The following is a 23,092-nucleotide window of genomic DNA, read 5'->3' on the forward strand; positions in this document are numbered from 1 at the left end:
CAAGATGTTTATTGGTTTCAAAGAGAGAAAGTTCAAAGCTTAACAGAACAGGCCCTTTGCCCAGTGAAAACTGGAGTTCTGTGATTCTATGAAATTTTGTCAAAAGATGGAGGAGCAGAAGGAATTTGCTGGTTCAATGAACACGAAGATACAGGTGATTGTCTTAATCACCTTCTCATGAACAGTATTACAATATAACAAAAATCACATAGGAAGTGCATAGAAACTTTGTTCACTACTGGAAATAGGATTGTCTTGGATGTACTGATCCTTGCAGAGACAGTAAAACATTCTACACAAAGGAAATCAGTGTCATGCATTTAGGAAATTATCATATAAGCTGGAGAAAATGACAGTTTATACAGGGAGACAAAGATAAGGACTGAGCTAAAGGGAAGACCTATCCTCTGTAGGGAAGTGCTGACCTGCTGTCTTGGATGCAAGTTATTATTGAAGTTCTCCTTGCTCAGCTCCATACTATCTCACATTTTTATTAATGAATTAAGTAGAAAGTATAAGAACATGTTATTAAAATCAGGACATTAGAGTGCTAGAAGATAAAACTGATAGAGATAATATATGAAATCTCTTACAGGAAGAACTCGTAGTTCTAAGGTATGAAGTAGGAGGAAGGAGATAAACATCACTGACACAGAGCTTAAGGCTATGCATAATAATAGGAAACTCTCCTGTGAACTTCTTTGGAAACAACAGAGGAGGAGGATGAACTGGGTGTATAGCTGGCAATTGAACGGCTAGATATTGCAAATGTGATGGAGGAGGAAGTCACGATATCTTACTGTGAATCAGGCAATGAGTTTTGTTTTCCATAGAGATCAGAACTGATGCCTTTTATGTGATTCTGGTGAGGCCTCACCTGGATTATTAAGTATAGTTTTGAGATTTATGTTCGGGAAAGATAAATGTAGAATGGAATGGAAGCAGAAATGATCTAATAGGATGATGAGGGGAAATAGAAAATGCATTTTACAGAAGTAAATGAAATATCTTGGCTTGTTTGTCCTAGCAAAATGAAGTCTGAGAGAAGATATGATTGTTCTCTATAAATACATTGGGAAGATAAGCACTGGGAATGGAGAGCAGCTATTTAAGGTCAACTTTGGCAGCAGAACAAATGGATCTAATCACTGTGAATAAATTTAAACTAAAAATTAAAAGGAGATTTCTAAGAATTAGACAGCAAAGTTCTGGAACATAAAGAATGGAGGGCAGAAAATGAACATCGTTTTTAAATGTAGTTTAATTCATGTATGAAAGGATTTGTGGGACATGATTTCATGCAATTGCAAAGTTGTGTCTTTTGGACAGACAACACTTCAGTCATATTTTCCCCTTATCTCAACTCTTTCTCCAGCTTTCCTCTGTAAAATATAGACTCCAAATAAAAAATGAAAAAAAAGTCAGAAGCACTTATTTTCAGCAGCTAAAAACCTGGATGTATCATAACATCATAGAATCATATCATAGAATGGGTTGGGTTGGGAGGGACCTCAAGGATCATCAAGGTCTGATCCCTTGCCATGATTAGATTGGCCAGGGCCTTAAACACCTCCAGGGACAGAGCATCCACAACCTGTCCTGGCAACGTGTCCCCCTTGTCCTGTTACTATCTACCCATGCAAAAAGTTTATTCCCCTCCTATTTATAATCTCCCTTTAAAGACTGGAAAATCAGAATGAGGTCTCCCCAGGGCCTTCTCCACACTGAACGAGCCCTGCTACCTCATCCTGTCATCACAGGAGTGGTGCTCCAGCCTTCTGATCATCATTGGGGTCCTCCTTTGGGCCCTCTACAAAAGCTCCACATCTTTCCTCTGTTGGGGGCCCCAGATCTGGACACAGTACTCCAAGTACTCTACTAGGGCAGAGTAGAGAGGGACAATCACCTCACTCACCCTGCTGGCCACTCCTCTTCTAATGCAGCCCAGGATACCATTGGCCTTCTGGGCTTGCAAGCTCATACACTGCTGGCTCATGTTGTATTTTTCATCTACCAGGACACCCAAGTCCTTCTCAGCAGGGCTACTCTGAAGGAGTTCTCCTGGTTTGTAGATGTATCTGGGATCACCCTGACACAAATGCAAAACCTCACACTTTGCTTTGCTGAACCTCATTAGGTTCACATGGGCCCACCTTTTGAGTTTATTGAGGTCCCTCTGGATGGCATCCCCTCCTTCTGTTGCATGAACTGCACCACTCTTCTTGGTGTCATCATTAATGTGAACCATGACTATGCAAACTTAGTTTAATAGAAAACCTATTTTTCTGTTCATAACTCTTTTCCATTAAAATAAGTTTTTGAACAGCTTTAATTTGATAACTAGAACTTTCTTGGACAAACTAATGATCAGCTTAATTTTCTTCAATGCAAGTAATTCCATGAAGCATGAGGGTCTCACTTTTTGTCTATTTGTGTTTCTTGTTTGAACTATCAGCTTTCCAGTAAAACACAGATTCTAATTAAGCTTATTACTCTGGTTTGGTTATCTCAGTGTTCCAATACTCATACATGCTCACACATATATTTTCTGGTAATTAATAAGGAGTAAGGTAACTGTGCAACTTTTCATTTAGCTGAAAAATCAATATTAAATCACCTTTTTTTCTTGAAGCCTGTTGGAATATTTCAAAAGCCCTGAATCTGTGCCAGATTTCACTGGTGCTCACCAACTGATTTAGAAGCTATCTAGAGGAGATAGATGAGCTGATGGATTGGTTCTGTGGTTGCATTTGTTTTGTGAAGAAAGCTAAGATGACCTACGCACCTGAGGTGGCATACTTTTAGAAATCCCTGAAAGGCAGCAGGAAATTGTCATTTCTTCTGGCAAAGGGTGGTAATTCAGTAGAAAGTTATGTCAAAAAGTAAGATTTCACAATGCATATGCAAGGTCATTAAGCATAACACTATCTTCATTTAATAGAAGATGATTAAGTCAGCCTAAATATCAGTATAAACATTCATAGTTTATTTAGGGTGACATTTTGAAGGGCTATTTTTACACCCTCACATGATATTGTGAAGTTCACTGTTCATTATAATATCAACTATTAAGGACTCAGATTCAGACTGAAGCATCAGAAAGGCTGGTAATCTTTTTCCCTGCTGTGCAGAACAACATGAAATGAGTGCACATACATTTATAGATTCCTCTGTCTCGTACTATAGATTCAGCCAAACTTTAGGGAGATTTGCAAGAATTACTCCCATTACTTGCCTATCTGTTCATTCCTGAAGCTCCTTTCTGTCTATAAATACACATGTGAGTTTTACAAACTATTACTGATAGCCCTTGTTGCTTCTCTTTGTTCCTCAGTTTTTCAGTCTTCACCTTCTATTATTTGGTGAAAAAGAAAAAGGACATCCTTTGGTACCACTAAACAATGCAAATTTAGTCTGAATTTTGCTTCTTTCTTTATTTATTTTTAAATACATTCAGCTTTTTGATATCTTCCCTTTTTCTCTATTTTTTTTCCCTTTGCATAGTACTAGTAAGCTTATCTGTGTGTTGCTGTTTGTGCTGTAAAGGCTATCCTTGTGCTTGTATTTTGTTACCTGTGAGATCAGCATCTGTAGTCATTACAGAGGTTTTTTTTTCAACCTTAGAGCTTATTTGTATAATTATTGATTGATGTGCATGGTGTCTTTCATATCCTATTTTGTCTTCTGCCCTTTTTTTTCTGTAACTTTGCAGGCAGAGACTTTTACCTATTTTTAAAAAACTGGGAGCTGTGACTTCTGGGTCCTTTTTGTGTCTTTATCACGTTCTCACACTGTAACTTCTCTGTGACCTGTTTTTTTGATTGATAAAACACCTGCCTGTAGATGTAAGCAGGAAGCAAGGGATAATCTTATTCCTTTGCAGCCTGTTTCAAGAAGAAAGTTTCTCCTTATTCCATCTTCTTATATAATATGAAAAGAAGGATCACAGATCAGATCAGTGTTTTGGTGGTTTTGCATCTGGAGGAAGAGACTGATAGATCCCTAGGGAGGGAGCATAGACTGTGTCCAACTTCAGGCACCTGGGGCTTTAAAGGCCTCCTGAACTACTAATTGCATTTGGACAATGTGTTTACTGCCTGCTGGTTGATTGCCCTGGTCATTTGTTGTACTGCAGAGATACTGTTGGGGTTGTGTCATTCTGAGGTCTTCTAGAATAAAGCTTTTTTAAGTGACAAAATTGCTATTTTCATAGTAATAACATGTCTGAGTTCTGCTTGTCTATTGAAACTTCTCTTGAGATCTGCCCTCCTAGTTTCTAGCCTAAAGCAGTATTCTTCACCTCTGTCAATCCCTTCTAAACAGAACATTTAACATCTTTCCCTTGATTTTTCTATGTGTCGTAGACTCTTGACTTACTGTCCTTCATTTGTAAGTATAAGTTCATATATGTAAGTCCATAGTTCAATCTACGCTGATTAAACTGTCAACACTAAACAAACATCAGCTCTCAGGATGGAACAGTTGTTTGCTGTAACACTTGAGATGCCAAAAACATTTAAGGTTGAATGCAGATTTCTTCTTCTACAACTTCTGGATGCAGATTTCTAAGCTAGCATTACTTAAGCAGAGAGAAAAATTGTTTTTGAAATGCATCCATGTTTTTATGTTTTTGTGGTTTTTTTGTTTGTTTGTTTTTTCCTTTCTAGCTTATATAAGGCTTTTGCAATGGAAGCAGGTTTTGGGGAGTGCCATTTGTATCTGAGGCCAATGCACTTTGAATCTGCTCTTCACAAGGAGAAAGCAGACCATCTGCCACCGACATTTATTACCTCTCTCCTGGAAGATGACAGCTGTGTTGACAGGTAGACTGAACTTCTTTGTGTTTCAGAGGACGTAGTCTTTTTTAGATCAGATGTGATCAAGTCTTCAAGTAGATTAGGCTCAAATATAAAGACTTCAGTGCATAAAATATACAAAATTATTCAGGTAGGAAATGTAAAATGCTACTTGGTTTGTTTTCTTTTTCTGGGATCAAATATTTCTAATTTGAAACCACTGAGCAGTGAAAACAAGGAGGCACAGAATCTGCATGTAACTGTGGCAATTTTCAAACTCAAATGAGTTCTCTTTAAAGCAAAGGATGCACAATAGGGAATCTTTACTCTTTAAAGAGTTCATATGTATATTTGTATACACAATTACATGTATGTACACGTGCACATTTGTATCTGCACATACACACTTTGTTTATTTGTGAGTGTCTTAGATCAAGCTTTAAGATGAAGAAAGGAAACAACTTGTGAACTTCCACACTAAATTTAGGAAGGCAAAAGGACTCTCTATCTGCATGGGTACCACTTGCAGCCATGTGGTATTACTTGCTTCCTGTTCACTTGTGTACGTGCTTATCTGCTGCAGAAATCTGTCTGTTTCAAGTTAGTTTAGCAATTGCAGGCAACCTGGAATCAAATTTCAGCTGTGAATTGCACTGTGGGTGGTGGTGGGCGTCAGAGTACAGGAGGTAGGACAGCATAAAAAAGAGTGAGGAACCAATGCAAGATGAACAAGATTCCATCACAATAAACAAGCAGATTTTTCACTGGTTTAGACCAAGCTCATCTAGGAGAAGCTGAAGAATCCTTGTAAATTCAACAACAAAACATCATGTATTATAGTCTTTTGCTTACAAAACTACTTCCAAAAAGTAAAGCAACATTCTAAGATCACAAATTCAGGAACTAGAGTGACAGATTTCCTTATGTGATAGAAATGTAAAGGGTAAATAAACAAAAAGTATTTCTGAACTAATCACTATTTTCCTCTCACTCTCAGTTTGTCTTCTTTCTGTGTCATACTTTTTGTTTATAAAAAATCTTACTTCTATTGCAGATATATTCCAAGCAGTTTACCATTAAGCATTCAAGAGATCGACAGTCACATTGGAAAATTTAGTTTCAGGACAAGAGATGGTGTTATGAAGGTGAATAATTTAATTTGCTGGATAAAAATGTGTGTTATGTTGTCATTTATTCATTGGATAGGTAAGGGCCTCAGTCATGTGTCTGCTAGATGCTATAAACTTCTCTACACTTGGTCTTTGAATGAAAATACTGTTTTGTAATTAATTTCATAGTGATTTTAGTGTGGCTTAATTCTGGAACCCGAGCTGAGGTTAAACTCTTTAAGTCAACAAAATTTTGTCTGAGGAAATATATTAAATGAAGCAGGATGCATGTGTGTGGCTGTGTGCACACCAAGTAGCAACACTAGATGTAGAGAGTTCTCTAAAGGAAGAAAATGACTTTAGTCTTCAACGCCATCTTGCATAATTAGTCCTTTCCTCTATTTTATGAGTGTGTAAAACCAGTATTGCTCAGTGCCAGGCCATGGGGCTTTCTTTTTCTGCCCAGCGAGGTGGTGGAATCACCATCCCTGTAGGGAAGAAACATCTAAATGTGGCACTGAGGGACATGGTTAGTGGGCATGGTGGCAATGGGTTGGCTGCTGGACTAGATCTATTCCAACTGTAATAATTCTTGTAAAAATTCTGTGTTTCTTTAAAACACTCCTCAGAGTTTTCTTTCCATTAACTCACCCATTACCTGCACTCTAGGGCATGTTGCTACAAATTTACCAAGGAAAATCAGATCTGGTTTATTTAATATCTACTCCTTTCCCAGCCTGTTTGCATTTGGTTGCATGCTCTGGTAATATCATGATTTGCAGAGCAGATCTGAGAATATATCCTACTAAATACAAATGATTTAACCGTTTTCTCAGTCTCTGCATTTAGTCGTGTTTCAGTGATAACAACATATGCAAATATAATAGAATGCTCTCCATTTCCCCCGTTTTACTAAATTAAGCAGAAGTAATACAAGACAAAGTGATACCTGTAAAGCAGCTTTCCTTCAAAACTCTAGAGGGAACGCCAAATAAATACTTAATGCATAAAGTGAAAGTATTTTCTGTTTTCACCCTCCTTAGCTCTTGTGTCCATCTGGAATAAAGAACATGCAACTTATCCTTGCCTGCCAGGTCATTCAGAAAAATGCTCTTTTGGCAGCTGTTCAGCAAGCCTCCTTTTGTTATCTTCATTTTACCCATTCCCTGGACATAAAGGTTAGTAACACCCTCCTCCTCAAATTGCACTGTTAACAGTTTTTGTCAGACTTAGCCCAAAGAAGGCACCTGTTAATCCTGTTTATAATCAATTGCATGGTAATCCTGTGCGACACTTGGAGCAGCATCGCCAATGACTGAAGGAACTGCTGTGATTGTCTATTAGCATATGACATAAAAATAAATGGTATCACATTGGTGACTTTATTTAAAGTCTATTAGTTGGGTAAGTGATGAAGCATAGCTAAAAATATACCTCAAGGTAGGTCTGAAAGAGATTGGAGATGAATTGGATTCAAAATGCACTGATTAAATCTCATAACCTGTAATATGCAGAAAGGCTAGCAATCACAGTTTGACCTTGAAATATGTACTTTTCTGGGATGGTGATACTATCATCTCCTGCTGTTTTCATTTTTCCTGTCCTCTGAAAATAGAAATATGGTCAACACTCTTTCAAATGGGAAATATTTATGCCAGCCTGATGTCATAATGTTGGTTTAAAAGAAATCTGTTGGGTCACCATCCATTACTCTTCCTCATCTTACCTTAAACGTCATCCTACGTTTCTTATGTGAGGCTCAGATTCTGCCCTTGCTTTATACATGACGTAGAGCTCTATGGTGCATTTTTTTTAATGCAGGCATTTCTCTTCCAGTGATAGCTATTACAGTGATGGGCTAAGCAACCTTGTACATAGTTCTGAACCTCTAAGGCAAACAGAGATTCTTTAGGTCTTCTCTTGCCTTTTCTGTACTTACATTGGTGTCTCTTTCCATGCTCCTTAGGACACACTCCCTCAGTCCTGTCTTGTCTTACATCCGTATGGTCCCTTGTCACCTGGCAGTATCTTCAGCCCTTTCCTGTATATCAGAAGTGCCTACATTTGCTGTAAAGCTGAGCAAGAAGTTTTTGGCAGGTTCATAGCTGTGTACATGCTGACTGCCAGAAATCCAATGGGAGCTGAGCATGCCTAGTAAAATGGCTAGTAATCAAACTCTCATTGCCTTTTCCACGGGGAAGGATGGTTCATCTCTAACTGGATGTTGACTTTGCAAAACTGGAAGGAACTTTACACCATTCAGACTTCCTCTATCAAATGTATTTAAAATTAGGCAGAGAGTTCAAAAGTTGTTAGAGATATGTTGAACAGTCTAAGGGTACAAAGCTAAAACATTTCCCATGTGACTTGCTTCTTAGTAGGTTTAAAAATGACAGATGTACTTTATCTTGGCTCCCAGTTGTCTCATTTTGGCTCACTCAGAGCAGGGCCAGGAGAAAAGGAAAAGATGTATAATGCTATTGTTACTTGCAAGCTCCTGAGCACAGACTGCCATTCCTAGAGAAATGCATAGTGTATAGTTCCATTGTATTTTCTTTCCTCACAAGTGAAAGTGCTGCTAAGGTCAAAACTCACCCCAGAGATTTTAAGCTTCTTGGAACAAACTTGTTTCATGGCTGCATAGTTTGTATCTGCTTCTAACACAAAGGAGGACGGTGATTCGTCACTATGCAGCAGAGATCCATCATTCCAAACAAGCTGGGGTCTTGACAGCTGCCCAGAAAACTGGTCAGTATGATGCTGGCAAAGCTGTCTCCGTGTTGCTGAGCAGGAACCCTTTACACAACAGACTGATCTTGTGGAAATCTGGGTAGCACCCAGGATACATCCCTGGCACAGCTGGCTGTGCAGCCTCCCAGGGCTTTTTTGGACCAGCTTGTTGGACTGAAGAGGCCATGGTCTTGTTGGTCCCTGGTTTCCATTCCCTCTCAAGTGTGAGATTTTCTGGTTAATTTCTCATCAGATCTTGTGGCACTGAAATCCTCTGTGGAACTGAGCAGCTCCAACCTTGGTTTCTTTCCCAAATCAATCCTTGATTCTTTTGTCAGAAATGACACTGCCCATGTCTGTCCATTTCTTTCTAAGGCACACTGTATATTTCCTGTGCACAGTGAAGCAGGACAAATCATTCTTTGGGTAAGAAGTCAATTTTCTAGTAGAACAGAGCAGAGGTGTTCTTGATCAGACCCATCTGCAGGCTGGCACTACTGTGAGTCAGGGTAATAGTTAGGAGAAGGAACACAATAAACTCTCAACATATGGCTTTTTTGTGTTTTTCTTTCTTCTGGTTTTCTTCTACTCAAAAGATGATAATTTTATGTTGGCTTGCAGAGGAAGTGTGTTTTTTTTAGCTTCTTTGCAACTCATAGGGAAAACCAGAGAAATCTGGACCATGTTGTGCCACTTTTGAAATCAGACTTTAATAACTTAGAAAACTAACACTTGTTCCTTCTTGAAAATTAGAATTGTGGTTCTGTTTTTTGTTTTGTTTTGTTTTGTTTTCATAAATATGCAGAGTTTTCTTTATGACAGGATCTATTGGTAATGCTCAAGGGGAAGCAAAATCATTTCCCCTACAAGCAGTGTGGGTATTGACCTATTTGTACATGTTTGAAAAAGCAAATATTTGGGAGTATTCATATTTTATTTGTAGCTGATAGGATGTCAAGAATGTTGTCTGATTTATAAATAGAGCACTGCCTGTGACTGTGCTGCCTCTACAGCTTCATTATGCCCGTGTTCCATGAGAAATGTTTCTTTTCTGTGACTTTCAGTGATCCCAGTGAGTTATTATACCATAAAGTTAGGGTAAATGAGAGCATGCAGAATTGCAAATCTACCTTGAAGAGCTGCCATTCTTTATGAGAGCAAGCACAAAATTGATATTCTTGATATTTTAGGAAGGAAATGTAAGTCTAATGAGTCAGAGCAGTTCAGCAAGTGGAAGAAATTCTGTATCTGGGAGCCAAGCAGAGGATCAACTTCTGCCAGCAACCACGCCAGCCACACCATTTTCTCCTGGGCGTTCTTCATATTTACACCAAGCCTTTCACAGGTATTTGTTACAGACTGGCCAAGCCCTATCACCAGTAGGGGTTGGTCTGGTGTATGTGCTAATCCAGAGCACATCCTGCTTTACATTCCACTGGGCCTTGGCAGTAACAAAATATAATGATGTGCCTTCAATCACAAACACACAGTCCTAGGCACCCCAATTCTTGGTGTGGACCAGTATGAACATTATGATCTCTTAACCATTCCCTATCAATGGGACTCAAGCTTAACATCAGACCCTGTGGAGATAACCTATTATTTAAAGGAGGAAATCCAAACATCTTGTGGTGTTTTCTAAACATCAGTGTCCTTACACTTGATGACATTGCAAAATCATGAGAAATATTAATTAGGCCAGAATACAGCCATTCAATACTGTGCCACTTCTCCTGTAGAGCAGAGCCTAGTCTCCATGTTCATGTGCCCACATACTCACCCCCAGGACTCATCTTGTCTCTGGTAGCTGATCCAGAAAATCTAGTGCATTTGTATCTGTTATGTATAATGAGCTAGTAAAATGAATAATTCAAGTGGCAGTTGGGAGCTAACCTTTTGAGAAGGGATTCTTCTCAGCTTTCATGCTCTTTTCCCTGTGTCAGGCCTCCAGAAGCTTTTCTTTCCATTCAGCTGGAGAAACTAGGGCCCCGAGATATGATGCTGAACACTTTCATCCTTAAGAAAGAAATGCTGGGCAGCAGGATGCAAAACCCTGTAAGTACCTCAAGGGGCTTAGCCTTTTTCAGAGAGAATGTTGATTCCTGGTGCATAGGCAAAGCAGTACCTTTGAGATCGCACTATACTTACTCTGAGTTTACTTTAATGAGGAAGATATTCTGTTAAGGCACCCTTCTGAGCACGGAGCACCCCACTGTGATCACCTGCCTCGTAACACAGCTGCCTGCGCAGTCTAGGAAAAGATGCTGAGTGCCCAGGGTTCCATTTGTTTCTCTGTGAAGGGGTTTTGTTGGTCAGCAACTACCTTGCAAGTGGCTAAGTAAACGTGGGCTGTTTGAGCACTGATGAGCAGTTCTTGATGGCAGGTGGGGAGGAGGAGGCTACAAAGCTGGGACATGGTTAGGGTGTGCAGGTCAGGCTCAGGGCTGCAGCCCATAGGGAGTAGCTTTGAGGTGTGCTACATGGAAGTGGAGGAGAGAGCCCAGCAGTTCTATTGTAGAGGTGGAAATGGCAAATTTTCACAGAATCATAGAATCATTAAGGTTGGAAAAAACCTCTAAGATTATCTAGTCCAGTGCCCATCTCCATCATGCCTACCAACCATGTCCCTGAGTTCCACATCTACATGTTTCTTGAACATGCTCAGGGATGGGGACTCCACCATCTCCCTGGGCACCCTGTGCCACTGCCTCACCACCCTTTCTGAGAGAAATTTTCATATATTTAAGAAATGTTTTATTTTCACCTCAGGGGTTGGCAGATCTCAACTTAGGGAAGGTTGAAGGTACTCAATAAAACCTCCTGCTATGCTGTTCCCTCATGCTCTCCCATGGTTATGGCTGTGGGGCTCGTGACAGAGAGGTACATGAAAAGCAACAGCAATCTGAAGTCACATGGCTAACTAAAGGCTGTGGTCACTAACAGGATTTGCTCACAGACTCTTTCCAAACTAAGTAAGAGGTAAATTGACTATAATAAGGAGGCAAATTCTGGGTTATACTGGGTGCAGAATAGTTCTCAACTTTTATGCACAAAGCACCCAGTGGTAATTCTAACTAGAGACAGACACTACATGAGGAAGGCTTCCTACCGTAACTATTTCTAGCAGCTTTTTAAAAATAATTATTCTATTTTAGAAGAAATAGAGTCATAGAAAATTGTATAAATACCATGATAGGCATAGATATGGCCGTTTGGGCTCCTTATCCAGTTTCTAGATAAAGGTAAAAACATGGATTTTGAATTAAGCTGCTGGTACATTACAGATCAGCTGTGGTCATTAAGAATTTAATAGGTAGTAAAAAGCAAACTCCTTCTGCACAGACCTTTGAAAGTCAAAGGAATTTATTTAGTTCGACGTAGTCATACCCTCCTTGCCAACTCAGTAGGCAAGATGCATGTGTGAGGAAATAACTGCTAGCTGCAAACTCTTTTGGGAAATGTTGCACAAATTTTGAACAAAATTGGGTAAACCAGACTTGAATAAAGTATTTCTGGATTTATTTACAAGACTGCCTTCAGTGTTGGCTTTATCTGTCATACTGGTTGAAATATTTCTCAACATTTAGCCTCCTTACAGTTTTGGAATTATAATGCTAAGATATTTGTAATGTTGTAATGTAACAAGTAGTTTAGGCTTTGTTAGATTCCCAGCCTAAGTCCTACTTGAAAATATTGTCTCATTATAGGATGAAGTTCTACAACTGAAGAGAGACGTAATTGTTGAATATTGTCTTAAGTAAGTATATCTGATATAGAGAATTACTGTATGTCTAGCATATAATCAATTTATATCTGGTAATCATTTATATCTGCAATCACATCATATTTTAAACATAACTCTTGCTCTGGGGCTTTCTGTTTCATGTGCATAATATGAACTTATGAACTTTCTTTTCAGAATATTATGAATATGCCTGTAGGCCATTCTGCAAAATAAGGAAAATTAAAACACTTAGAGTGGTTTAGTGATGGTGTTACAGATAGTACAAGATGTGTTGCTGGATGAGGAGGAAATATGCCACATAGTTTCTTTACAAAGGGAAAGGCTGTTTACAGGGTAGCTAATCAAGTGCAGAAAGGCCATGAAACATTGTCAAAATTAGTGAAAATTATCCACAGTGGATAAGAGAATTAAATAGTGGTGATGTACCATCCTGTGATTTTCATCTGCTTTGTAAAACAACTTGGAAGAAACTTGAGTTTCAGATAGAGTTTTCCAAGGAGCCCTGGAACAAGCTGCAAGTAGGGTGGCTGTTTCAGTATGTCTGGCAAATAAAGTAGACTCTTGGATTTGTAAGACATGTCTACTGCACTGTAAAATTGTACAATATGGGAAAGGGAAATTCTGCAGATCACTCTTTGGTTTCACAAATGAGGACCAAATTGGACAGGCTACCTTCTACCCTGGTACAACTTATCCAAGATGTAGGTAAGGCTGAACAGATCAGTCTAGAGGTAGTGTTCAGCCAGGGCTGGACTTTCAGTGCCGCTGAGTGATTGCGAAATCTGACTCAGAGTCACAATGTCTAATTGCAGTTCTGCAATTAACTCATCACATTGCTTTTCTCCTTCCAGGTTCGGCTTCCTTGTTATGTAAGCAACAATAGCTACCGCAAAGCAGTTGGCGTATTAATTCGTGGATGCTTCTAGAACATTGTAAAGACACCTGTCTGATGACAAGCCAAAATTTTATTTGGGTCCTAAATACTATTTTGGGGATTTTTATCCCTCTAGTTGTCTCACTATGGAAGAAACATAGCCTGTAATTTTTACCATAGAAGATGCAAAAGATGTCCTTACAGAAAGATATTAGGTTCAACAAAGACAGAACTTTAGCAGAGGTTTGTTAGAGTTAGGGTACTATGGTTAGGCTGTGGTTGGACTTGATGATCTTTGAGGTCTTTTCCAACCTGGGTAATCCTATGATTCTATGGTTCTATGATACTTATCTGGGAAGGTGGTGCCCTGCACAACGCTATATACTATAATCATATATTACACCTTTTTAGGATGAATCAACGTGTGTCCCAGCACACCCTGCGAGGTCAGCTCATTGCATTCTACAGCAGCCTAAGAAGCCTCTTAGATGATTTCCCTGTTGTCAGAGACAAATACTTCATAATTGGACTCTCCCAAGGAAAAAAAGAGCAAGTGTTAAAGGAAAACTTTGCAGCTGATCCCAGGTTTGTGTCATCTTTGAAAATGTGTTCCTGGGGGCCAGGGCCCTCAATCAGCACGTATTACTTAGCAAATGTGAACAAATACATGTTTGTATGGGGAATGATAGCCTAAGGGTGCCCTGAGCAGTGTGTTCTGCCAGACTGCAAGCTGTTTAGATGGACAGAGAATGTCCACAGTCTCCTGCAAAAGCTGGCGTACAAAGGAGGAAAATCAGAGATTCTCAGAGATGTTTTAGCGTCTAGTCCCAAAACTGTATTTAATGGGAAACAAGTAGATGATTGCATTTTCAGGATGAAAATCCTCTGCTTCAATGATTAAGTATATGTATTGAAATTATTGTCCTATCCTTTAATTCTTTTCAATATTTAAGTTTGAAAACTGTTAGTAAGTCAGTAGCAGGCATGTGACTTGTCAGAAATTAGGGAGAGGAAGAGCACGCTGGAGACAAGGGTGTGACCCTAAATCATCTGCTACTTTCAGAAGAGACGTTTGTTTGGCCACAGTACAAGGATCTCCTTCCTCAAAACTTAGGCAAGCCTTTTTGCTGACTGTGTGTCAGTCTCTGAGATGACCAAGTTAGCACCAGCCAGCAGATAATTTGGGATGTGAAAGTAGTGTCTCAGTACACTGGTTTTACTCTTATTCATCTTTTCCCCAGCAATTGAGAGGTTCAGTAGCAAGCACAGAAAAGAATATTCGTTAATGTTCAATCAAGAGCTTTAGTTCTGATAACAAAGCTTGAGAATGTGGTTACAAGCCAAACAAGTCATAAAGTATGGTTCAACCCGCTATTTCACCAGAAAACTTTTAACATCTCCCTGTTGTTTAACTCCATCTCAGTTGTAGGTTTTTGGATATATACCAGCCTTAGGTATATAGGTTTCTAGTTGCTGGGGAGTAGCCCCGCCAACATTCCTGAGATGTGGGTCTTTTGTTTCTATTATCTGCCTGCTTTCATTACATGTTGTCTAAGGCACTGCATTTTGCACTCCTACCTCAGCTGTCATGGTACCAAGACATGACAGTAATCCTAGAAGCAAACTATTTTACTAGACATATGCTCCAAGCTCAGGCTACCCCCACACCCAGTGCATTCAGGCAGTCCAGGGTGACGGTTCATGGTCACACTTCTCTGAACTCATCTGGGGGTTAGAACCAGGTGAGGTTGCTTTTCACAGCAGCTCTTTTGTTTGCTAACCTAGTTTATTAGCAAGGACTAAATCAAACATGGCTTATTTGCTCAGAGGAGCTGAGTTTGGCTGCAGAACCTATAGATCTATAGCCTTTATCCTTAATGGCTAAGGATACCTACAGCTCCTTCTGTTTCTGTGCTACCTGCTACACCTGGCGTATCTAGCAAAGAGGCTATGGTGCATTTCAGGTCTATCTGTCCTGCAACAGAGAAGGACTGGAGGAACATCGGCTCTGGTGGGATATCCAACATCATGTACTCTTAGAAGAGAGAGGCTTGTACTTCTTGGTCCTTTAATTTTTCATCAGCAAGCAAATGATTCAATGCACTGGAATACTTTACAAGGCTATACTACTACAGTTCTTTAAAAAGTGCAATAGCAGCATCTTAACTTGTAACACAAGGGAAATACAAACCCTTACTTACTGAAGGCAGTTTAAGTGGAAGTGCTTGAAAGCAGCTGGTGTGGAGATGGCTACAACATGACCCTGGCAGCTGCTCAGCCTCAGTTCTGTCCTGGGAAGCTCAGGGCATTTGTGCTAGAAAGTCATCTTAGAAAGCTGCAAGTAGCTGTAGGAAAGGCTTTAATTAAAAGTGCATCCTGCCCTCTCAACCCTTCTGTGCTTTTTTCATTGCTGCCTTATCAGTTACTACCGGTTGATGTTTCATTTTCTGTTGCTGTTTAACAAGAGCTAAGAAGCCTCGTGTAGACAGCAACTGTCAATTAGTTATAATGAAACAGAAATTTAGCTTCCATCTTGCCTGCATTTAGAAGGTTATAGCAGGACGTTAATTCAATTGCTTTCTTATCTTCTAAGCAGTCTTAGTGCTGCCTGTATTTGTGGTTGCTGGCCACTTGGAGCAGGTCGTGTGTTCTCCATCCCTCCGGGTGAGAAGGAGCAGAAGATGGGAGGGAGCAATGTGGATGTGGTGTAGGGGAAGGTTGTTCAGTGCAGTGGTGAAGGCAGACTGATGTGGAATGAAGAAGCGGGGGAAAAAAAGAAAAAATGTAATGGATCTGTGTGACCAAATATAGCATATCTTGGGTTTATTTTTTAGGCTTTATCTGGGATTATGTCGTATTCTCCTGGTAGATGTTTTGGGTTGGAAGGGACCCTGAAGGTCATGTAGTTCCAAGCCTATAGCTGCCTATAGCACCTCCCTCTAGATCAGGTTGCTCACAGCCCCATCCATCCTGGCCTTGAATGCTTCCAGGGAAGGGGCATCTATAACCTCACTGAGCAACCTGTTCAAGTGTCCTCACAGTAAGAAATTTCTTCCTAATATCTAGTCTAGTGTTGCTGGGGTTGGCAGCACCTGGGTTCACATCAGTGCTGTGTGTTGTCCTTATTTTCTTCCTGGAGAAACAGGGTGCCTGGGTCACACACCACTGGGCTCCATTACAATCATGGCTGCAGAGAAGCCTCTGTAAATAGCAGTGTGGTGGAGCAGCATGGCAGTGGTGACAGACTCCAGCCCTTGTCCCCTTGAGTCTGTGAAGACAGAACACATCTGGGCAGCATGTGTGCTTCTGCATCCATGTTTGCTTTCTCTCCTGATGTCATTTGCAGGCTGTGATGTCAGGAGGAGGAAACAGGTATACAGTGTGAGTACTGCTCTCACTCCAAAAAGCAGTTTCCTTAGGTTCAGTTTGTGCTTATCATTCTTCTGCAAAAATTAATGAGAGGCAGCTGGTCAAACAAACCCTGCCCAAATATAATTTCCGTGCTTACAACACAGGGTATTTAACCTTTTGTTATTCTGTGCCACCTAAACCAAAGGTCTGTTTTTTTTGCATTCAGCTTTGTTTTTCACAGACAAAAGAAAAAAAATGGAATATATATATATATTTATATATATATTTTTTTCATATATATATGTATCAGGATTTAAAACCCTGTAAAACTCCCTTCAGAACAAGCTGAGCTCAATTTCCAGTCTGAATTTATGTCTCATTTCAGAATGTACTGGCTGCATATTGTACCTCATGTACAAGAAATGACACCTTGTATATATTCCTATAATAAATATATTTGAATATCTTCTGGGGGGGGAGGAGGGGGAAGACTGTCTGCCTACTAGTAACTGCACATTATTTTTTTAAAAGAATTATCTAGATGTTTAATGTACACCTGATGCTTTGCCTTATCTGTCTCCCATTCTGCACAGCAGAAATGTATTCCTGGTTAAGAGGCTCTGTGTGCCCTACACAGAAGAGGTCACATCCCAGCATTATAAATTAGATGTGTTGGTCACTATTTGGGGACTAACTTCCTTTTGACGTGGTGGGAGGGGGCATGGCTCTGATAAATCAATGCTTTTTAATTTTGAAGAGGACAAAATAGGGGAAGCGAGGCAAAACAACTCCACTCTGCTTCTTTGCTTCTTGCATTAAGGATCAAGGGGTCAATCCTTCAGAACCTTTGCCTGCTTCCCATGGATGCTGAATGAAGCTCACATCCCCTAGGATTAATGAGGTTTGGGGCTACTTGGTGCCTTGGATGGGGTAGCTTGGTCTTTGGAGGAGCCAACATTGGGCTCTCATCTGAGTTGATGTCCCTTCCAGAGCATACTGTGGAGAACCTCTGCATGCTTGATGCTTGATCTTTTCTTGTCAATTTGCAGTAATCAGAACTGTTTTGATACCACTGCGACCACTGGAGTAGGTAGCTGAGCTCAACTCAAAAGGGCTGCTGTAGAATTTCTCAACTGAGCTGCTTTAGAACTTAGTTGAAAACTAGAACCAAAGAAAATCTCTGTTGAATTCAGCAGGGTTTTTTTTAGATCCAACCTTTAGCTTGTATTTTACACATTAAATGTAAATAATCTAAAACAAACCTCCAAAACTTAGAGGCAAATCCTATATCCAAGTAACAGCTTCCTCAAACTTAAAAAATATGTATTTCTGGGTAGTGTCAAGCAGAAATGGAGCTTCAGAATGCTAAATATCTCTTCCTTCTTGCAATCACTCAGATCCTTTCATCCTCGGCCACGCTATTTACTGTCCCCAGATGGATGCACCTTCCTTAATTTGTGGTTCATCCCTCACCCTACAGAAGTGCTGATTATGTTCAAGAAGCTTCCAGAGCAGGTCAGTATCTGCTAATGCTAAAAGAGATCTTGTTCTCAGTGGTGGACCATTCACATTTTTTACATGTGCATTTCAGTACTTGTCATTGGAGGTGGAGAAGTATAAGTTGATGATTTTGATCTGGGATGATCTAGGATGTGCCAGGGATGAAGAGAGCTGGTGAGGAGTGCCTGCAAGGAAGGAGAAAGTTTTTGTCCTCTTGGTTTTAGAGGGAACCTCACTGCTCACTGCAGCTCTCTTAGGAGAGGAAGCAGAGGGAGGTGCTAAGCTCTGCTCTCTGGTACCAGTGGCAAGATGGAAAGGGCACAAAGGTGTGCCAGAAAAGGGTCAGACTGAGCATTAGGAAACATTTTTTTACCATGAGAGTGGTCAAACACTGGAACAAGTGGCCTAGAGAGATGGGTGATGCCCTGTGCCTTAAGAGACATTTGGAGTTGTAACTTTTGATTAGCCCTGTAGTGGTCAGGCAGTTGGACTGAATGGTCTTTATGGGTCCCTTCCAGCTGAGCTATTCTAATGCTTGTACCCTCACACGTAGAAGTGACAGATCATGACGTTTATGTGCTTTTACTTTTCTCTACCTCCTTCTCTCAGTCTGAGGTAACAGGACAGCGAGAAGGAGGTCCATGGGCTTACCATGACCATGCAGGAGCTGCAGGGGAGACTCCAATGAGGGGAAGAAAACTGTATGCATTTTCCTCATGCTAGCTTTTCTGCCTCCAGCAAAAGGAAGCTGTTTGGAGAGAGATAAACAGTCTATTGTGATACACCAGAATAGCAGTTTCTAAACCAGAGGCTGTGATACCAGATGGTACACTGACAGATGTGAACACTACCCTGAGCCTAAATTAAACCCTGTGCTTGACACTGGTCTTTGGGGCTGAGAGGCCATGCAGATCTTTCAGCTCGAATTAGGGCTGCAGTCACAAACCTCTGCCTTGGGGACCATCCTGAGTGGTCTCACTTTATGACAGCTAATGTGGCCAGGGGACAAATGTGTCTGAGTAGCAACATCCATTAGTGTTCGCATTCCTTCCTCAGTGGGAAAGTAAATGGGATGTTAAAATTAATTCTTCATCAAAGATCCTGTAGTCTGGATCTGGATGTATCCATCACTACTCTAAGTGATACAGCTGGCAGCGAAATCACACTTGCTCAAAAGTATTTCCTACTTTAACGTATTTTTTTGAAGGCCAATCATCTGAATGGGTTTTTTCTTTGCGTATGTGTCTTGGTTGCAGGCTGCTCTCAAAGCTCTCCGCCTAAGCCTGCAAATTGTTGGTGCATTTCATGATGTCGTTGCCTATCTCCTGGCTTTTGCTCAGTTAGGAAATTCACCAAGCTCTTTTTGTGCCTTAAACCCAGAGCCTCTGACTCCAGACTGGGGAGGGACTGGAAGGATTGGTAAGTAACAGGTACTGCTTGTTCAAGGTAGATTTCTCCAAATCTGCAGAATGAGGGTGAAATGCTGCGGATGAGAAAGGGACAAAGGAAGTGTGAGATTGACATTAACAGAAGGCTTTAGACAAAATTCCCTTTTATTTTTTCCCCTTCCTGCTCCATTTTCCTGATGGAGGAGTGTCATTTTTTAAAGTCTGTGCACAGATCTGTTGCAATCTTACAGAAAAGCATTGTACCTACCAGGTTTGTGACTTCTGCTCCATAAGGGAACAGAAAATGTGGTCCAAAAATTGCTCTTCCGCCTCTTGCAATTTTCTGTTAAGCCATCTGGTCAGCTTGTGGGGATTTTGTCTTAACCAGCAGATTAAAAATAAAAGAAAAAAAGCTGGCTTTGGTTCCATTAGTAAATCTGTCACTCGATTCTCTTCCAAAGGCTAAAAACAGATGCGGTGCATGTCATCCTGCACAAACATCATTTTGTGCAGGAACAGTACCAGATCACCTAATAATAGTTCATGTTAAATGATAGTGCAGGACCGGGATGTGCCTAGCCTCCCGTTACTGGCTGGGTAGATAGCTGTAATGTCTGACTGCTCCCTGGGTGCCTCTGCTACCACAGGATACCCTTTCTGGGCACACCTTTAGAGCAGTTGCTCATCCCAAGCTAAGATGTTTTCACAGTGAGTGGGATAAAGCCCTCCTTGTACCTGCCAGTATTCCTCTGCTTAATGTTGCAGGAGTGCAACTAAACTTGATGTCTGATAAATAGGCAACTGAAGTTACAGGAGAGAATGCTGTCCCAGGAGATGAAGTGCTCTCAGCATTTGCTGTTTTCAGCCCCTGGGTTATTCCTTCAATGCAGTGAGAGGGAGTTTCGCAACATGACACGTTATGTTCAGTTCTTGCTCTGTGTGTGTATGTGTGATGCAAGGCTGGGCTGCTGCCATACCACTAGGAATGCTTACATTTATATGCCTGCAGATTTGCCATTGCTCAAACACAACTCGGGGGTAAAACTTGCACCTACACAGCTTCCCTTCTGTCCCAGCATTTTTTTGAAGCTGAAAAAGTAATCATGACAATTTGGTAAAGGCACAAAATTATTCAAGAATTGAGAAACATATGTCAGTGCCCTGCTTTGTCTTTTAACGCCTCCACATTCTTATTTATTTATTTATTATTTATTTATTTTGTGGGTAAGATTTCTTTTTTATCGGCTCTGAATACATTCTGTAATTTCTTTTTGGAAGGGAAGAAAGGACTCAGTGAATCATAAACACTTGTTATATAGCTTTTATTTTAATACCGTGCTTGTGAATGATTTTGAAGTGGGCTTATTTTCTCTAACAAAAAAGCACTGCCAGTTCTGTGGTGTTTGTTCATTGCACCATCAAGTGAGTATTAGTAACTTCATTTGTGTATGGCTGAGAAAGCTCATGTAAATTAGCATGCTTAACGAGCTTTCAAATAATACAGAAGGCTGAGTGCAGCAAGCAATGAGAAAATACATTAACCAAATGTAGGAGAAATATTATATGCAAGGTACTTGAATTTCAGACATATTTAATGTGTGCCTTGCTTTTAAAACAGAAAATATACGCAGTGATGGAGTCCTTAGAACTATGCTGCCTCTACTACTAGATTTTTGTAGAGACAATTTAACTGTGTTGCTCCTGGCCAAAATATCTTTTTTGTTGCTGTTGTTCAGGAATATTCTCCCTCTTTACCAGATCAGAACATTTAACTTACTTAATTGATGGCAGCTTCTGTATCCTGACAGAAAGAACATTGGGTTTCTGTAGCAGCTGCTTGGATGTTAAATCATTTTAGTGGTGGATGTGCTTTGGGAGGCAGTCCAGCACCATGCTCATGTTTTGTGCGTACGGCAAGTGAGAATGGGTGCTCCAGTGGGAATAGTGACTTAGAGAGACCCAGTCCTTTGCAAAGTTTGTTAAGCTTAAAGAGAATCCAAAACTTCAGCACCTCAATAGAAAAACATTCAGCAGCTTACAGGATTGATCTATAGTAACATTTTACTGAGAGTAGTTGGTGAAGCTGTCATTACATTCCTTACCCAGTAACAACTAATTTGGGTCTTTGGAGTATGTAAAACGCCATCTTAGGATCTGATTCTGCTCCCATTGATACATTTAATCTTGATATAATAACCAACAGGATGAAATATACCACTGGCCTTGTTGGCATTTTACAATAATTGACTTTTTAATGGGTAAAGATAATAAAAGAACAGTTTGAGATAACTTTTAATTCCTATGCCTTTTCCTCCATGGCCTTAGTATGTCTTCATATTTCTCCACCCACCATAATCTCTATTTTAAACCCTGTCTTTATAGTGCTAGGGAGGATGTTAGTCCATTCATCTTCTGCCTGCGGGAAAAAAGCAGGAAGTCATGGGGTGCAAAATGTCTGGATGGAAAAAGCATTTACAGGACTGTGATATTTTTATGTGCCTTTCCTGACACCTTACCTGATAAATCTACTGCTCTTGGACTGCAGGGACCGAACTTCAAGAGATACAGAGAATGATTGACAGCCTCCAGAATCCCCAGGATCCCAGCACAGTAGCCCAGCTACTAGCTGCTCACAGAGACATAACGTTTCTACAGTTTGATGCTGCAATCAGACATCGACTACGGTAGGAATTACAGCTTGCTGGGAATAGATATGGCACTTTTTAATTATTATTATTAGAAATGTTTTTTTGTTGTTGTTGTTTACAGGGAAAAAAAAAGAAATGTAGGAAAGATTAATTTAAGTTTTGTCCCTGCTATCTACTCCAAGTATGGGTAGGAACATACTTCCTGGCATTCACCAAAATTAGTGAGAATATATGCTTCACTGAGGGATCTCAACACACTGTCCAAGTACAGCTGTCCTACTAGCTGGTCATTATAGCACCTTTATCTTGTGACTCATAGTTTACTAAATTAGGGGTGTTGGTAGCTACAGCCAGGTGAGGGAGTCCACCAGAAGGGAAACAGCTCTGAGACTTGGTCCTGGATAACATGCATGACCTAGTTCAAGTTGCTACAGTTGAAGAGCTGTTCTCTAAGAGCATGTTTGCAAGAAGTATCCTTGAAGAAACAGTGAAAGCAGAATAAATATCACAGCTGAAATCAGCTTCAAGAGGGGAAACTAAAAATAAATAAATAAAAAATCAACAAAAAAACAAGAAAAAATCCCTGCTTGATGAAGAACTAAAGTATAAGCTGGGGGAGTTAAATCCTTACAGATGGCATGGAGACTCTGGAGACATACAGGAGGCACTCAAGAAATGTGCACCACATGTAAAGAAAGACTTAAGAAAGAGTAGGAGGATGCTGGCATTGCTAAACAGCAAGATTAAACAGATCATTAAAGCAAGAAGGAAGTATCCTTAAAGAAACCAAAGTTTCATTCCAAAGAAGAAATTAAAGTGACTGTGAAGTGTGATGGGCTAGATGTAAAATGATTCACGGCAGTCCAGCAATGATTTTTAGGAATGATCTTTCTGGAGGCAGTAAGACAAATAATAACTCTTGTTTCAAACACACCACTGCTGAAGCCTGTC

At 40.2% G+C, this 23,092-nt stretch overlaps 1 protein-coding gene across 1 annotated transcript in view; it reads left to right on the plus strand.

The window, feature by feature from the left end:
* Positions 1 to 23,092, plus strand: part of LOC140249914 (uncharacterized) — a 72,257-nt gene that overhangs the window by 23,078 nt on the left and 26,087 nt on the right. Inside the window, exons 14-23 of the mRNA XM_072332191.1 lie at positions 4,668 to 4,823; positions 5,851 to 5,941; positions 6,949 to 7,083; positions 9,826 to 9,980; positions 10,579 to 10,690; positions 12,343 to 12,392; positions 13,666 to 13,839; positions 18,003 to 18,120; positions 19,362 to 19,524; positions 22,039 to 22,177. Coding sequence (XP_072188292.1) covers positions 4,668 to 4,823; positions 5,851 to 5,941; positions 6,949 to 7,083; positions 9,826 to 9,980; positions 10,579 to 10,690; positions 12,343 to 12,392; positions 13,666 to 13,839; positions 18,003 to 18,120; positions 19,362 to 19,524; positions 22,039 to 22,177 — 1,293 coding nt within the window. The remainder of the gene's footprint in view (positions 1 to 4,667; positions 4,824 to 5,850; positions 5,942 to 6,948; positions 7,084 to 9,825; positions 9,981 to 10,578; positions 10,691 to 12,342; positions 12,393 to 13,665; positions 13,840 to 18,002; positions 18,121 to 19,361; positions 19,525 to 22,038; positions 22,178 to 23,092) is intronic.

Source organism: Excalfactoria chinensis, chromosome 3, assembly GCF_039878825.1.
Source record: "Excalfactoria chinensis isolate bCotChi1 chromosome 3, bCotChi1.hap2, whole genome shotgun sequence".
Taxonomy (NCBI): Eukaryota; Metazoa; Chordata; class Aves; order Galliformes; family Phasianidae; genus Excalfactoria; species Excalfactoria chinensis.